Here is an 18,597-nt window from a genome sequence, read left to right on the forward strand (position 1 = left end):
AGATATAGGTGTTGAGATTGGTGATAAGTTTTTGGAAAGTAATATAGATGACAGCTCCGGAATTTATCTTCCTTCTCATGTATCTTGCTTTTCACACACTCTAAACTTGCTTGCTACAACTGATGCAAGTAAAGCTTTGAATAATGATTCAAACTACAAAAGAATATATAGATCAGTATCCAGTAAGTGTGTCTCTCTCAGCACCGCATCACACCAGAGTTCAAAAGCTGCTGAAATTGTGCATGAAATCTTAGGCAGAACAATACCCAAACCGAATGGGACACGCTGGAATTCTGAATTTGACTGTTATAGCATTATATATAGTCTTCGCGATAAAGTAAATGTTGTGATGGAACGTTTGCAGCTGCCGAAGTTCAGCAATATAGATTTGAGTTTTCTTAATGAGTGGTTGGAACTGATGAGACCAATTTCACTAGCATTGGACAAGCTCCAAGGTGAGGTTTCAATGGAGTCTTATTTTGCTGCTGTATTACCAACTATATTTGTTATACAGCGAAAACTGCAATCTTTTACTCTATCGTACACTTCAGCTCTTGTTTCTGCTCTTCAATGTGGCATGGATAAACGCTTTGGCGATATAATTGACTTTAAAGATATTTCAAGCAACAGCAAGATGAGAGCATTTGTTGTGGCTTCGATCAGCCATCCGTTTTTTAAAATCAGGTGGATAGAATCATCAGTTCGTGAGCAAGTTGAAGACTTGTTTCTAGCAGAAGTGGTCAGAATGAGCAATTCTTCAACAGTTTATGAAGACAGAAATACTAGAGGTTGTACTAGTGCAGATTTTTATGGATTCCACGAACCAAGTTCCGAATCACAATCGAATGAAAAAGTTGAAGGACTGCAATATCTTAGTGATCCTTCATATGATATGGAACAACTCAAAAGGTAATCAATATTTTTCTGTAATATATTATATATGTATAATATGTATATGCTTGATTTTCTAATACATTTTTATTCTCAAGTATTAATAACAAATTAATAATTTGCTATTTCGGTTAACAACTATATTATTGTTCCTTAGGTATCCTGCTGTCGCACAAGTGTTTTTGAAGTACAATACCACTGTGCCATCATCAGCACCTGTGGAACGTATATTTAGCCAGACTGGAATAAACTTTACTTTTACTCAAAAAGAACAAACTCTTTTATTGATGTAAATAAATTACTGTAAATAATGAGTTGATTTCTGAGTTTAATAAATTTATAAATATTTCAAATTAACCATGGTATGTACTTAGGTACTTATGTACTTAGTGCTTATACTTAGTACTTATAAGTATCAAGTATACAATTTGTTTCGGCACTTAGTACTTATACTTAAGTACTTTTATTACTGAGTACTTAGTACTTATACTTAAGTACATTTTTTAAGTACTTACGTCATCACTGATAAATAGGGGATTGAAACAAAATAAATTTAATCCACATTTCAAAAGGTGGTCAGCGATCAAGCACTGCTAAGAAAAAGGTCATAGAAATAAAAATAAACCGAATCATTATGGTTAAAATGTTGCAGCAATAAAATAAGTTTGCTTTCCACATACATCTACAATCATTTTTTTCCCATTTGACTCTCCTAACCGGTAAATCTTTACTAAAACAACCGAGAATAAAATATTGAATAAATGAAAACACCGCATCTTTCTTTACTTCAAATAACTTATATGCATAACGGAGAAATAATTAACCGACTTTCTGATAAATTTAAATTTAATTAACTTCATCTGATTTGATAATTTGATGACAAAATAGACAAAAGTGAGAGCTAAAAAAATCAAATATCTGAAGAATAAAGTCATACAAATTCCTCATTATCTGAGAGCGAGATGTAATTGTTTCCAGTGTTCAGAGCAGCAGATGAAGGGGTGTTGGCGGTCGCTGCAGGAGACGTGCTTGTGCAAGTGGTCTGAGGTAGTTCGTAGAAACATTTGAAGCATTCCCCGAGTATTGGGTTGTACGGCTTTTTTGCTACCCCACTTTTCTTGCCTGCGTGGAATGCCGACAAGTAGAATCTGACTGTTTGTACGAGGCGATCCTTGGCTGTTGACTGCTCTGCAATACTGTCATTAACAATTTACTTATCAACATTTTCAACAAGAAATAATAAGAGATAAAAAATTTATATGATAACAACTCTCTCCAAAAAAACGAAAAACTATGTAACTATTATCTCAACTATTTCAAAGGAATAAACATATGGGGGCACGTGACGAAAAATTGCGAGCCAGCCAACCAACCTAACGAAGAGATCAGGATGGGCCAAGAAATCTGAATACATCTCGAGAAGTGACCGTTTCTCGAGTATGAAGGTTGGCAGGACAACCTTTGTGAGGTCCATGCCGATGTGCAGCTGGCTGAGGAGGTGCGTAAGTAAGTTGCCATGGTTCTCCATCGATTCAACTGTTTAGACGTGTGGTGTATGGTGAATGCGTGAACTGGCAGAAGTTGGAGGTGATGACATTTTTGGGGATTGTGTGAAGTGTGTCTGGTGTTCGATTAAACTGGTTATGGCGATGGCGGTGAATCTTGAAATCAAACTTTTTCCTAAGTCATTTGTTTGTAATGACAATTAATCTTTATTGGTTTTATTACTCCCTCTGACAGAAGTTTCAAAATTTAACATTTTTTTCAAAAGTTATTATTCCGATGATGATTTGCGGTTTATGTCGTCACAATAAATGTCATTTTCTAGTGCGTAAATTTGATAGTTCTGTGTTATTATTATTATTATTGTTATTACTATTAAACTTGCAATAAATTTCCAAGCAATATGGTCATCGATTGAATCTTTCAAACCAACAAAACAGTGTGCACAAATTGTGTACATTCAGTCATCTGCGCTGGATGTTTCGGTGAAGGCCATCAAATGCCGATACTTAATTAACGTCAACTGCACAGCAATGGGAAGTAGGTTTCTATAATATATATAAAGTAATATATACCTAGCAGTTAAACCACTGTCAACACTAATTAGTCGAAAACATCATTATACTAATCAAAACATTGTTTTAACTCTCATATAAGAATAAACTGTTTTTAACTGCATGACAAATTTTTAAGCAATGTGTATTGTACGATTCAATAAACCTTTTAAAACTAAACTAGCCCCTAACGCCCTGAAGAAAATGATTTCATCAACTGCAATCTTGAATACTTTTTATAAATAATGAAGCTGAAATAGATGCACTAAAGTTATAAACGCACGCCCTACAAACACAACAACAGACTGATCATGAAAATAGTCATGGGCCTCATATAGTTCAGTTATTAAATGAACGCATGATAATGATGATGTTGATTATATTGTTGATGGTGACGGTGATAACGATGACGTTGTTGTTTTTGTTGATGATAACGATGATGATAATAGATAGATAGACTGGCAATGAAATGTGTCACTGAATGAACAACCAATAAACTAAATGGTGTGTTGCATGTGAACGGTGTGAACAATTTTAAATTTTACAAGTAAGTCAAAAGAAGATTCAACGACTAATTCCACGACGACATAAGAACAAATGAATAAAATTCTGTGAAAACAAATTAGCCACTAATCATGATAAAAATGTTCGCCTACTTTTTGAATTCCGAGTATATTTTGAATTTTAGTTTCAAAATATACTCGAATATAATATCGAATATATACTTGAATTTGAATTTCGGTTTTATTTTTAATTTAAGTTTTATTTTGAATATGAGTTTTATTTAGAATTTTAGTTTAATAGTTAATTAGAGTTTTATTTTAAACTCTAATTTTATTTTAAAGTCGAGTTTTATTCAGATTCGAGTTCATTTTGAATTTGAGTCATTTTGAATATTGTTACATTACTGATTGAGTAACTGATTGAGTGATTGAGAACTCACCACATCAGAATTTATGTTTGTATTTGTCTAAATTTTAACCTATGTATGAGGCACAACAAAAATAGCATGATACTTGGGAAGGCGCTCGACAAAAAAATTTGCATTGTATCTCAGGGAGGTGTGCACGATAGGAAAAAACAAAACCCAAAACACTAAGCACTAGAAAAGCCCTAAATAGATGCGTCCCATGGTAACACCTACAAACGCCGATAATAATGATTATATACATATTGTGATGAAGGAGTGAGAAGTGTGGCCTTGATTTCCATGTGATTGCCTTGAAAACCGAGACATGGCTTAATGATGTTTCTGCTTCAACAATTCATATTCCAAATTATAATTTTCGTACGTGAACGCATACGTGCGGCGTGGGGTAGATGGCACCTCCTTGCCTCGGTACTGATGCGGCGTAGCATTCCTCTACCGCTGCGCTCAGAGCTATAAAACACAGCTATACGATCTGTTCTGATGTATGGTGCAGAGACGTGGCCGATGACAACAAAACTCTAACAGTAATTTCCGTTACTGAGCACCAGGTGCCTGACACCCGCTAAAGAAGTCCTGGACACAGACCAAACAGGAGGACTTGAAGGCACTTGGTCTTAAGGAGACAGATGCAATGGATAGATCAGCTTGGAAACAGAAGCTGATGAATGGAATAAAAAAGTACAACTCATAACGGATGGAGACTATAAACGAGGATTGATATTGATTGATTAATTTCAATAGAATCAACATCATCGTTGCATGGAATATTGAACAAATCTCACTTTTAGTAAGAAACCGTCTTTTTCATGAATAAACCGCCACTCATATTTTCTTGCATGAAAACCCATCCATCCATATACAACGCAATCAATACGAATATTTTCAATAGTGAGAACGGTACACGTAAACGTAACAACAGCGTTGTTATCCACGTGTTCTTTTACCGGTTGGTGCCATCAAGTTTGGATATTATCAATCATGAGACGTAATGCAGATCAATTTGCATGCAGCCAGGCTTTCTTGAATATAGTAGAGAACAAAGAATAGAACGGTAACAAGATCTGAATAACATTCAGCACTCTCAAGTAAAGAGATTGTAGTAAATTGCAAGTTCTGTCAATACAGAAATAAAATGCTAAAGAATTAACGCAACAAAAAATTAACTGGTAACGAATTGTATGTGGAATTAAAAACGTTTAAAAAATAAATTATGTAGAGCAAGAAATTATTGTAACTCACTTCCTTCTTCTTCGTCATCATCTTCTTCATACACATCTAGATAAAATTTCAACAAAAACGTTAATACACCTGACTTTCATATGATCGTCGGTTATATGAATTCTATTTAAATATGCTATAAAATTATTTAATAACACCAAAAACAGTTCACTGCGACACATTCAAACTGCTCATTCAATGAAGATTAAAAGAAGAAGAACAATTTAATGAAGAGACAAGTTAGAGTAAAATAAAACTAAAACTAGCAAAATTCAAAGCCTAGTTAGCACATGCAAATTGATTAAGAAGCTGTAAAAATTTTTAACGGCTTATGCAACAATTTTCGAATTAGGAATGGAAAAATAGTGAAAATTTAAATAGACAGAAAAATATTTAAAGTTCGCTTTCTCAAAACTATGTTTAAAAAAGTTTGAAACGACGTGACATACCTACACCTGGTCTTTTGTTGATCGATTTTGATAATGATCTGCATCTTTGCGCTTCCATGAATTCTCTGAAAAAATATTTCGAAATTGAAATAAACCATTGTAATAACCACTCAATCTTCCGAAACGTTCCCAAAGATAATGCAGTCACATTATTTAGTACACTTAAATTAGCGCAAATTTGGGTTCTGGAACAATTCAAGAAATCACTATCAAATTTTTTTAGAAATTTTCCAGCTGAATAATTGCAGTTAATCGTGAGCCACAAAACTGCAGCAACCCCATTCAATAACGAAACACAAGAAAGGGTGTTAATGTTATATAAATATATTAATGGCATCATTTTAATGATATATCACAAAGAAATGCATTAATAGAATCATTAATGATGAAACGAGGAAATATATTATAATTATTAACTAGCAGTAGCGTGGTTATTGACGAAATCTATTTATAATATACACGAAGTATACAAGACTCATCAATAACTAAACAACCCATTTTTTCGTTATGCAGAATTAGCAAAGGCAGAACTTACAGAATTATTTGCAATTTAACTTTTGCTCCATATAGGCTGCAACATCCACGTCCCATCACGCAATTGTTCGTACGTGCGGGCTCATCATATGACGTGATGAGATGTGTAAGAGTGTTGGACAGAAAAGTTTGGACCAGGTCAGCTAACACACCATCTATCACACACGTGGCTTATCATCTGCAGCACAATAAACTCATCTGGGTCCTCAACCTATGTGATTCTGATACCGGTACGGATCATCGTTACTAAACTATTTACCGACCCAATAACCCCGATGTCCAGATAATTTCCTGACCTACTGACAGTTTCCTGACGCACTTATTAGTACTGACCAGTACATCAGGAAATTATCGCTAGATGTGCATTAATGGTATTCTATTGATATGTTGTTTATAGAAATTTTTGCTAGCCAGTAGTTATATTTTTTTTCAAAATAATTAAACCAATTGATTCATTAGAGCATTCATCTAAACATATTTTGGAGCATGGATTTGTTGACAGAGTAGTAGTAACAACATTAACAATTCACTGAATGGTGCATTGGTACTGTAGATATCGAGGTTCACCGAACGTCTCAATGCATCGGTAATTTTCGATACACCGAGAATTTCCCGATACTGATTGGTTTCAATTTTTTTCCACTACACCGGTCTCGATCGCATTTAAAAATAACTTGCATCAATGTTCGTTCATTTTATTTAAACTTAAAAGTACATTTCATGCGGACAGGTGATAATAAAAATTCGGAAGAAAGAGTCACGTCAGTTGGTTCTATAAAATTTTTTACAATGGTTAGCGAAATGATCAGGAAAAGTAATAAAACCATAATTATTGACTTAGAGCGCAAAGCAGGTATGCGTGAGAAAGTTAGAAAACAGTGGAATAAAACTAATTATTTGCTTTCAACTGGAGGTTAAAGAAGCCAGTAGTTAGCTCAGAGGATGATGTTACAACAAAGTATGCCTGACAAGGAGAATAGTGACAAACATGACGACAACAGACCTTGAAACATCTTCTGCATCATAATATCTATCGTCATCATCACTAGAAGAGTAGGAGTCATCATTTGTGTCTGCATTTGCATTTGTTGTGGTTGCACTGAAGACAGGTATTGCAGTTGCTGTTGCAGCTGTAGCCGGTGAGGCTGTTGTAGGATTTGTTGCTTTGCTCAGGCCATCTTGATTTTGTATATCTAAATGTATGTAAAATAATGTATGTATGTAATATGTGATCAAGTATGTAATATAATTTTTTGTATATCTGTTAAATGAAAAAAATGAATTCGTGAATGAATGAATTATAGAATGATGAATTAGTTAGTATGTTATCGTCCGTGTTATTTTTTACGACTCTACTACCTAAACTACCAAAATAAAAAAAGCTTGTTTAAGTTTGTAAATATTTTAAAAAAAAGTTTGTCAAAAAGTAAACTTTTACATATTGAGGAGTGTTTAAATTACCGTGAAAATCTTCAGATGGGGTGAGCAAGTTTGGTAATGAATTACTAAGGGCAGAGTGGTTGGGCTGCAGGTGGTGTGGATGGTGATGGTCGTGGTTCATTGCACACTGCACGTCAGAAGCTGACGAATCGACTAGACATTCTGCTGATCTATGCACTATTGTATCTAGGGTTTGGTTCGGTCAGTTGCTTCATTACATCTTATTTCTCTTACATTATATTTGTTTGTTTATTTATTTATTTATTAAAATCAGTAAGTTTGCTATATTTCATCTTAATCCGATTATGTATTTCATTCTATATCTTCCGAACTCAAACAGCTTACCCGGAACATAGAAAAATAAATATTATTAAAGCATTGGGGTCGGCATGCATTGAAGTAAACAACTAAAATTTTGGCTTACTTACTTTTACCAATTTGCTAACTTGAAAGTAAAATTGACACGTACAAATTTACATCTGTTAGGTACAAAATACCCAACTTTCAACAAGTTCTTTCAGTTACTGCACTCACCATGGGTACATCAACCGTGCATGAAATAAGAAGGCGTATCATGCCACTACACCATACACACTTTTTGTAATTATATGGAATTTCATAGCCGAGAAAAAGTGGTTAGAGTATGTGGTATGAGTGAGTGTTAGTGATTGAAGTGTTAGTAATGTGTTAGTAATTTTTGTCTTTTTTTTTAAATCAGACTCTGCCAGAACAGGCGATAAAAAGGTTATTTATGAAAAAGTATTTAATTACTGAGTTAAAAAGTAATTATGTGATACAACTAAAAATAATAAATAAATAAATAAATAAATAAATGTAGGAATGAATGAATGAATGAATGAATAAATAAATAAAAAATAGATGATATCTTCAGTAAGAAAAGATTAAACAAATGACGGATGATTATTCATTTAACTAATGTATTTCAAGTGTTTTGGGATGAAGGTTTGTTCTTGGTAGGTTGATTGAGTGGTAGTCCGACCATTAAGTTAACGTTGACGAAGATTGTGGGTGGTAGTTTTGATTGGGAAGAATAAGTGGATAAGAGATGACGTGGTCCGAATTAGTTTATTAGCTATGAGATAGCCATGCTAGTGTTGTTAGCAATTTGTTAATGCTGAGTACCTATGACAGGGCATCCGTCCCCATTAACGGTAGATGTTTGAAGTTGTTGCTGCTGTTGCATTGTGTTGCACGCATCTGCTCTGTAATGTTGCTGCTGTTTTGTTGTTGACGTGTTCATCTGCATTATGTTGTGCTGCAAATGCAAATTTTGAAAATTTTAAAACATTTAACAACAACATATATGATAAAATTAATGTTTTATTATTAGAAATAAATTAAAAGGAAATACCTTGGAAATTTGCAAGAAGACGATCGTCTGCTTAATAGACTCGACCAAAATCTGATGAAAAATTAATGAATCCTTGTCTCAACGATAATTTTTGGTCAGGTAGGAAAAATATCAAATTCGGGAAGATATGTAGATGATAATATCAATAAATATACAACCTCAGCAGATGACTTCAGCGATTGAAATTGTCCAAAAGACTTTTCATCACAACACAACTTCATTCTTGCGTCCAAATCCTTACAGTTGGTGATGTCAAGTGAAACATTAAATAGCTTCAATAAAATTTTGGTCTGATTATTAATATTGGAGAATTAAAAAGAATAGTTTTGCTGTAAACTTAACCAGCATAATATACAAACCTGAATCTGCTCAATAAGAATTTTCAAATACGAATCAGCCTCTGCGAGCTTCTTATCAAAATCGGACATCGTTGCATTGTTTGCCAGGCCGTAGCTGTACGTCTGCAAACGTCAGAATGAGAACAAACTAATGATAGCTAATATCTTTCCAAAACATGTTGTGATGCATGGTTAATCTAACGGCTAATTGTGAAAATAATTTTTTTTTATCAAAATTAAATATTTCTGTGAATATTGAAATATAAAAATATTATGTACGTGAGCTCTTCGAAAATTTGTGAAGCGTTCCATACTTCTTTCACATAACTTTGTTTTACAGTTTTTGAGAGCGTTTGTGAGAACATTCTTTTTAGACATGCGCGTTACAAATAATTTTTATAATAATAATAATAACGATAATAATAATAATAAGTTTATAAGGAATGCACCATTCGTTTATATCAGTGAGATAGAAGGCAGCTACAGCTTGTGCAGGCAAATGTTGTTAGTTTTGAAATTGAAACAAAATCAGATAGAGAACAAGAGCAGTCTGGTCAAAAGTTAACAAATCTTCTAGTAGATGAAAAATGGTTAAAAAACACGAAGATTCAGCTGAGTGAAAAAACAAACCTGAGAACAGTACAGGTAACATAACAAGGATTATAGTGGTTCAGTAGATATTTCTGTTTGAGAACCACTGGATCGATTTTGACTAATAATATGGATTTAAAATCCCAATCTTCTAAGTCTGATTTTGAACTCCTGCGTTGTAGGAGCTGTTACAGTTTTTTCGTCCGGCTTATTCCAATGTTCAATAACTCTCGAGCTAAAAAATCTTCCTTTTATTGTTCCGACCCGTTTTTTGAAAAGCTTGTTCTGGTGCCCTCTTGTGTTTCTATTTTCTGTAAATTGGAAGAATAGGGATGAATCTTTACTTGTTATGATTTTGTACGTTTGAATAAGATCTACTTTAGTCCTATGTTTGTCCAAAGCTGTCAGTCCACATCTCTTCAATCTTTCCTCATATGAAAGTCTTTCAGAATTGTTAATCATCTGGGTTACTCGTCGTTGAACTTTATCCAACACTTCTTTGTATTTTTGCCGGTGAAGATTCCATGCCTGTATGCAGTATTCCAATTTAGGTCACACTAACATTTTATACAGATTTAACATTATTGATTTATCTCTGTTAACAATCGTCCTTTTTATCATGCAAAGCTATTGTTTGCTCTTTTTGCTGCTTCTATGAATTGCTTGGTAGGTGCCCCACTTATGTCTATAATTATTTCAAGGTCCCTTTCTTCCAATGAAACCTTTAGAGGTCTGTCTTCAAATTCTAATATATTTTGCTTGTTTTTTGCCCCATGTGACTGATGGAGCATTTATCTATGTTAAATTTCATCTGCCAGTCTTCCGCTCATTGGTAAAGTTTATTTTTAGATCAGTTCACAATCTTTCTGTATCTACATTTTATCCACCACTGCACAGAGCTTGGTATCAACCGCTTATTTGGCTAGCCCTGAAGTACACCGATTGTAACCCACCCAGTTCGAATAGTTTCCTCTGATGCTTACTTTTTGTCTTCTCTGGGTCAACCAATAAGTTAACCAATCAAGTAAGCTTCCTCCTATCGCTATCTCTTCTAGTTTTATGCGTAATCGCTTACGTGACACTTTATCAAAGTCCAAATATACTATGTTAACGGCTTTACCCCTATCCAATTTGGCATAAACATTTTCAAAAAACTCCAGCAGATTTGTTAGGCATGAACTTTTGTTTACAAAACCGTGTTGACTTTTACCAATTATATTATTATGGCACTTTACATTCAATGCTTGTTCAGCTGACTGGTCTGTAATTGCACGGTTCACTTAGATCTCCTTTTTGTATAAAGGTATTACTAATGCATCCATCCAGTCGGATGGTATTTCTCCAGATGAAAAAGAATTGTCATATATAGTTGTCAAAGCCTGACTTATTTATAGTAGCTTCATTGAAAAAGTGAAATGAAACAACTCAATTTTTTATTTTTTATCATATGTTGAATGATTTATAAATTCAACTTTGAAAAAAAAAATTAAAATAAATTTACAAAAGATGGAAGCTTTGGCTGCGAAATCTTCATAATAGAGGACTCCAAACAATTGATCCACTGCTCTTTCTCGTCGGCATGCTTGGCTGATCATTAAGGATGAGCATAATTTAACTACGTAACATCCAATGCATAAATATATAATAAAATAAAATTATAAAACCATAAATAAATGAAACATTTTTACTATTTTTTAAAAATTCTTATTATGTTAGATGCAAAGAATGGTGCAATATATGAGGCATTACATGGCAAACAAAAACATAGGAAGAAAGAGAAAAGGATTTAGATAAAACAAAAAAGTCAAAACTGAAAAACTAAATAAATTGGGAAAAAATTATAAAAAGAAGTTAGTTAGTTAATTAATTAAATTAACATCAAAACAAACCAATCTTAACAAATTTTGGCAAAACGTCTAGACATTCAATCATTTTTTTAAGCATTATATTTTAAATATTGGATAAATGAACCTTGGAAATGGAAAGTTTTCTGATCAACGGTTATAGTGAATGTACTGTCATCTTCATCATCAATGCCTATCACTGCCCCCTTCATTAGGCACACAAAATTCGTTAAATTTAAAACCTATAATAACTTCTCTACTTCATATAACACGAATAAAAGTTATGCCTGAAACAAACCAGCAATTAAAAAGTAATGTAAAAAAGCAATTTCAAAAGGTTTTAAAAGTTTCAACGTTTGCTAGTTGAACATTGGGACTTGTATATTACACAAACCTGGCAATCCCAGCTAACCCATAAATTAAAAATTCTAATAAGTATAATAAGTGGCAAATATCTGCCACAAAATTATAAGAAACAAAAGTCATGGAATCTATGCAATGGCACAAGAATAGTTTGAATCTACTTTGCTCTACTTGATTTCATTTTTTATAATGTCTAGAAATAAAATTTAAAACTTGAATAAAACTTGAGAATAATTTCTATGTCTGTAGAATTCAAGAATTGAAAAATAGATCAAGATATCAATAACGTTGGAATGTAATGATGTAACAATTATTTCCCAATAAAAATATAACAAGCCAATGATGTTCAATATAATGTGACCTCACCCACCTGCAGTCTGACACAGCCTCTTCGTTCACCTCTCACTCTCTTCTCCCTACTCTAATTAACAATTAAAAATGTATATGGTTTCTTTATAAATTGAATGCAGTATGAATTAATTTTGTTCTTAATTTTCTATCTTTTTGCAGAAAACCATTCATTTTTCAGCCATTTAAAGTATAAATAAAAAATTTGGCGATACGCAAGAACTAAAAATAAATCATAATGCTTTCCAAGTTGATAGTAAAAACCAAGTGTTCAATTGAGAATATTTAATTATCTTTAATTACATGATACTCACTGGGTTAAAAAAAAGAAGTAAAAAACAAAAAAGCTGTTTTTACTGCTTTGTTATATTTTGTGTGTGCGCGGTGTGTGAGTGCGTGTTTGTGGTGTGTGTGTGCGTGTGGTGCTTCTGGTCCATATTTTTTTAACGGATGATAATCCTATACATAGTCGGATGATTGGTTCTCTAAAAACGGTTGGCCAAATATTTAGTTGGACGATCGATCTTAACTCCCTAGTTTATTTGGACATTTAGTCTTCTGAGAAAGACAGTTGATCCTTTGATCGTTAGTCCCAAATCTATTTTCAAGCAATCTAACTTATATTATTTCAGATAAATTAAACATTTATAAACGTTAACAAGTTAAATAGTTTCAAGTGACTAATCAGCAAAAATTTTAAGTTCTGGTGTTGATTAATAACCTTCGTTTTATCATTTTAAATATCATTTTTCACCTACTCTACTCCGCCGCATGTGGTGCAATCCAACTTCATGATGTGCTGGTCCCAAGCACGGAAAAAAGAGGAGGGTTTCAGATGGGTGTCGATACGTTGACAGTGAAAAGAGAAAACAAATGAAATTTGATGCCAGACACAAAAAACAAAAACATGACGGCTCGGACGTCACCTGGATAAACAAAACCCGCAATACCAATCGAGCGATCGGGGTTAAGTCGATAAATTAGGTACCAAAAGAAAACTTAAAACTACAAAAGACCAACTTGGAATGTTCCGACTCTTTGGGCAACAAGCAAACTCCAACTTATGCAAGAGGAGACGACGTAACGATATAGATGTGACAGAGATGAGATGGACATTAACAGAAAAAACAAACGAAGATAAGTAATACGGTCAGGAAATGAACAAAGACATGATTGCTGCTAAGCAAACAAAGCTAAAGCAGCCATGCTGGGATACAAACAGGTAAGTGATAGTGATTGTTGTTAGATTCAGTAGCCAGCCATTCAATATCACAGTTGTTCAGGTTAATGCGCTTACAGTAGACAGCAGTGGAAAAGACTGATCAATTTTATGAAGACTTAACAACAACAATACAAAAAATATAAAAGAGAGTTATACTGATTGTGAATGGAAACTGAAATGTGAATGCATAAATTGGAGCAGACAATACTGGTCGGGAAAACGTAATGAGAAAGTATGGATTTGAAGACAAAAACGAACGGGGTGAAAAGTTATTGAACTTTGCAATTGAAAATAAACTGATGATTTGCAATAAAAGGTTTCAGCAGAAAGACGGTCAAAAATATACATGGTGTTCATGAGATGATAAAACCAAAAACGTTATCGATTTGGTTTTGATACGCAAAAGATGGGTAACATCAGTGCAGCTATGTCTAAAATTTTCAAGGTGCGGATGTGGATTCATATTGAAGTCTGCTGATAGCCAAAAACAGGATAAAACTAAAACGTAAATTCAAGGCCAAATTTCAGGATGAATGAGATCTGTCAAAATCTTCGAAATCCTCTGTAGGTGACAATACCGATCAATGCTTAAAGCAGAGTTGAAATACATAGACAATGAACAAGATCTGGGAGAAAAAGCAAAAATGCTGGTGAAGGCAAGACAAAACAGTCCAGAAAGCTGTACCTTTGAAAGAAAAAGCAAATCAGAGGTGGATTACAACAGAGACACTTAAGTTAACTGCAGAAAACAGGATACTAAAGTCTAAATAAGATATATCTGAAATGGCAGAAAAACAATACATATCTGCGAGAACAAAGCAAAATGAAGTGAAGCTATCAGTAATCAGTACAAAAACTAATTGCAACAAAACAAAAATAAAAGAGACAGCTCTAAAAGTTGATAAGTGGAGTCAAGCTCTCATGCATTTTCAAATAATTTTAAAATGTTCATGATGAATAATAGGGTCATTATAAAAATAAAAAATTAATCGTATTAACTTTAATTATTTTAACAATATATTAATTAATTCAATAAATCTCAATTAAACTAACGGTGTAATAAGACAAGAGACCGACATTATCATCGAGAACAAACCACCTGTACTGCCAACCCTTCATCAGGTTCGTCCACTTGCTCAGTGGGCCCTCCATGATGTATGACCCTGCCATGTCACCGCTAGATTAGACTAGCTGCAAATCAATCAATTCAGTTTTACTTAATTTTATTAGTTATCTTAAATCAATCAGTCAGGCCCGTTACATGCTCACTTGCACAATAAAGTGTTCCGTAAGTCAAGCACATGATAAACATTTTTAGGAACAATCCTATTTATTCCATGCTTGTGTATGCGTTTTATCTGTACATTATGCATATATTATGTATGTATATATATATTTTTACAACATTCTATAAATTCTACCGATAGTTTGGTAGAATTTATAGAATATTGTAAAAATTATGGTCTATTATCAACATTTATTCGATTCGGTAGTATTTATAGAATATTGTAAAAATTATGGTCTATTACCAACACACACACACACACACACACACACACACACACACACACACACACACACACACACACACACACACACACACACACACACACATATATATATATATATATATATATAGGGAGAGAGAGAGAGAGAGAGAGAGAGTTCAATTTTGTTGTTTGTTATTAGACTACTGTCAAAATGTTTTTATTATATTACTCAATATTACTGATAAACTAGTAAAATTAAATCATAGAACTAGGACAATAAATTAACAAGCATTCTAAAATTCTACAAACATTTCATGCGATCAAAACACTTTGCTCACATGTCTCAAAAGCATCAAATTAATTAAAATCACAAAATCACTCATCTCACACATCAGATATGCAGCTCCTTCCTGGTCTGGCTAGCTGCACAACAACAATTTCAACAATTACAATTTCGCATCAAAAAATTAATTCCCCTCAACCACATACTTTCATCATACCTCATCATCACTTAAATATTCAACATACTCGATTCAAGATTTGTTATGAAAATTAAAAACTAATAACAACCACATCATCCCCCTTCTACTACCACCAATTAAAACTACTAGAAAAAACCTTCATCATGGTAAACATATATCAAATCACTACTCAATCAACTTATCAAGATAAAACTTTCCCGCCAAAGTACTTGAATCATATTATTGCCCATCATTCATCATTTGCTTGACTATGTTTCTTCTATTTCTTTAACGAACATATAACTTATCTATATGGTAATCAATTCATTCACTCATTCATTTACTTATTTATCAGTTTCAACGATCGCTAACTTATTTCCCATATGTAACTCTTTTCACTTTGTTCATTTTTTTTTTCATTTCATAATATTGTCTTGCATGTTGTAATCAGATTCTGATTTTTTTTATTAAAAATTTTTGATATATATATATATATATATATATATATATATATATAATTATATACATACACACACACACACATATTTTTAGACCTATTTCTTTGCTTTCTCCTTTGTCAAAGGTACTTGAAAAATTAGTTGCCAACAAAATGAAATCGTTTATAGATAAATATAAATTATTGTCTAACAACCAATATGGATTTAGACCAAAACACTCAATGGAGTTAGCTATTAGAATTATTAATAACTTAAATGATAAACATCCTACACTTGGGATTTTTAAAGACCTCACGAAAGCTTTTGATATTATTGAGCACAATTTACTTTTACACAAACTCAAACTCTATGGATTTCGTGGTAAAATCCTTTCTTGGCTCACTAGTTACCTGTCTAACAGAAAACAATTTGTGTCGATAGATTGCAAAAATTCTAATATTTTGCATGCTAAATATGGGGTCCCACAGGGTTCAATTTTGGGCCCTCTTCTTTTCACAATTTTCATCAAAGATTTTCCTAATGTGACTACACTATTTAAATGTATTATGTTCGCTAACGACACTAATATTTTCTACAGTTCGAAATCACTAATTGATGATTTATCGCAAATTAATATCGATCTCAAGAGAAATGAGGCTTGGTTTTTGGCCAACAAGCTAATCATCAACATTAACAAATCATGCTATACAATTTTTGGTCCTACAATACTTACTAATAATATTCAAGACTTTTCTCTTAAGTTAAATAATAATATTCTTAGAAAATGTAGCACAATTAAATTTTTAGGTGTATATATCAAAAGTAATCTGTCATGGTCGTTACATATTTTGGAAATTTGAAAAAAAAATTCAGTTTTTTATGTATTTTAAATAAATTAAAACATAAATTTAATTTCGTTAGCAAAATTAATCTATACTATAGTTTTATTTTTCCTCATCTAATTTATTGTAATATAATCTGGTAAAAATGGTCCTGAATATTTACGTTTTTGTGTGGTTTATATGGATCTTGAAAAAGCGTTTGACAAGGTTTCACACAGCCGGTTACTATTCAAGCTCAAACAGTACGGTATTAACAACAAGCTAGAAACTTCAAGAATTTATCAGAAGAAGCTTTTGTTTTGTTGTACAAGTCGTTGGTGAGGTCTCAGTTGGAATATAGTGTTCACTGTTCAAGCATGGAAACCTTACAAAATTGGTTTAATGCTAGAAATAGAAAAAATTCAAAAAAGAGCAACACGTTTGGTTAATTCCTGTAGGTCTCTTCCTTATATTGACAGATTAAAGAAACTTAAGCTGCCTTCACTCGCGTACCGTCGTCGTAGGGCGGATCTCATTTTGCTGTTCAGAATGTTACATAGCGAGGTTTCTGTCAAGGCTAGTCCAACGCTACTATTTTCGTTCGACGATCGTACGAGAGGACACAATTGGAAACTGACTACAGGACCATGTCATAAAGATTGTCGTAAATTTTGCTTCTCAAACCGTGTGGTAGACGACTGGAATAGTAAGGTGTGTCAAATTTAAAAAATTTTTTTTTGAAAAAACAAGGGCATGGCAAAAAAAACTTTTTGGCGTCCTGTTTCCGTTGGTGTCTTTTAATTTTGAATGGACACAGAACCATGTCATAAAGATTGTCGTAAATTTTGCTTCTCAAACCGTGTGGTAGACAACTGGAATACTGAAATAGGCTTCCTTCTGGTGCCATCAACACTGATAACATTAACATTTTAAAATCATTATTAAATTCATTTTTTGGTGACTCCATATTTGATTTGCGTTTGAATTCATAATTGTTCTTTTTACAATATATACATTCAATAGTTATCTTTTACACTATATATATTCAATGGTTATCATCTTAATAGTTCATTGGTTTCAGATTTGTGTGCATTTTTTTGGTGGTTTTAATTGTTAATACTATTAATTAATTGTGTTTGTTTTATTTTGTTGTGTTGACTTGTGTATTATTATTTATATATATAAGATAAGTTTATTATGTACATTACCGATTTTATTTATTTATGGTTTATTTTTTCGAATTTCTATATTTTTGTTTGGCAAGAGGCTCTGTTTTGAATAATAATAATAATAAAAAATGAAATAATGGGCAAAAGTATACTTTTCTATGCATGCAATTAATTTTGTGAGATAAGCATGGAAGTGAGATGATAAATAGACTTGAAAGTGAACTTTTACTACTAATAATAAAAATGTTAATCTTATTTTAGTTAGAACATTTAAAATGATATAAACTGAAATAAAACAGCACATTTACAATGGAGATGTTTTTAAAAAGACAGATTCATCTTTTAATGCTGTATCTGCTATAATGGTTATGCATGGTAGGCAGGAAAGTATACTAACTTTAATGAATTATGTTATATTATATTATTTAAAGCATGAAAATGTGCTTTGATGAACTATTTTAACATTGGTAGGCATAAAATTACACTTTTGCATAGCAGTTAAGGGTTACGGTAAGAGAAGGGTTATTATACTTTATAACAAACTATATAACAAACGTCAATTTTTCAATGTTTACAATTTTTAAATGTTGAAGAAAAGTATTTTGCTTTCACCAACTTTAA

The 18,597-nt window shown here is 32.6% G+C and overlaps 1 protein-coding gene across 1 annotated transcript in view; it reads right to left on the reverse strand.

The window, feature by feature from the left end:
* The window catches only part of HELRODRAFT_105256 (hypothetical protein), a gene marked incomplete at its 5' end in the record, with an annotated part of 19,834 nt that extends 5,066 nt beyond the window's left edge, over nt 1-14,768 (reverse strand). The window contains 15 exons of the mRNA XM_009010721.1: nt 547-565; nt 1,917-2,087; nt 2,265-2,427; nt 5,119-5,154; nt 5,547-5,611; nt 7,084-7,273; nt 7,542-7,706; nt 8,664-8,796; nt 8,893-8,943; nt 9,051-9,128; nt 9,252-9,353; nt 11,323-11,408; nt 11,793-11,871; nt 12,399-12,449; nt 14,652-14,768. Coding sequence (XP_009008969.1) covers nt 547-565; nt 1,917-2,087; nt 2,265-2,427; nt 5,119-5,154; nt 5,547-5,611; nt 7,084-7,273; nt 7,542-7,706; nt 8,664-8,796; nt 8,893-8,943; nt 9,051-9,128; nt 9,252-9,353; nt 11,323-11,408; nt 11,793-11,871; nt 12,399-12,449; nt 14,652-14,768 — 1,506 coding nt within the window. The remainder of the gene's footprint in view (nt 1-546; nt 566-1,916; nt 2,088-2,264; nt 2,428-5,118; nt 5,155-5,546; nt 5,612-7,083; nt 7,274-7,541; nt 7,707-8,663; nt 8,797-8,892; nt 8,944-9,050; nt 9,129-9,251; nt 9,354-11,322; nt 11,409-11,792; nt 11,872-12,398; nt 12,450-14,651) is intronic.
* Nucleotides 14,769-18,597: the final 3,829 nt, after the last annotated feature.

This window comes from Helobdella robusta (assembly GCF_000326865.2).
Source record: "Helobdella robusta unplaced genomic scaffold HELROscaffold_1, whole genome shotgun sequence".
NCBI lineage: Eukaryota > Metazoa > Annelida > Clitellata > Rhynchobdellida > Glossiphoniidae > Helobdella > Helobdella robusta.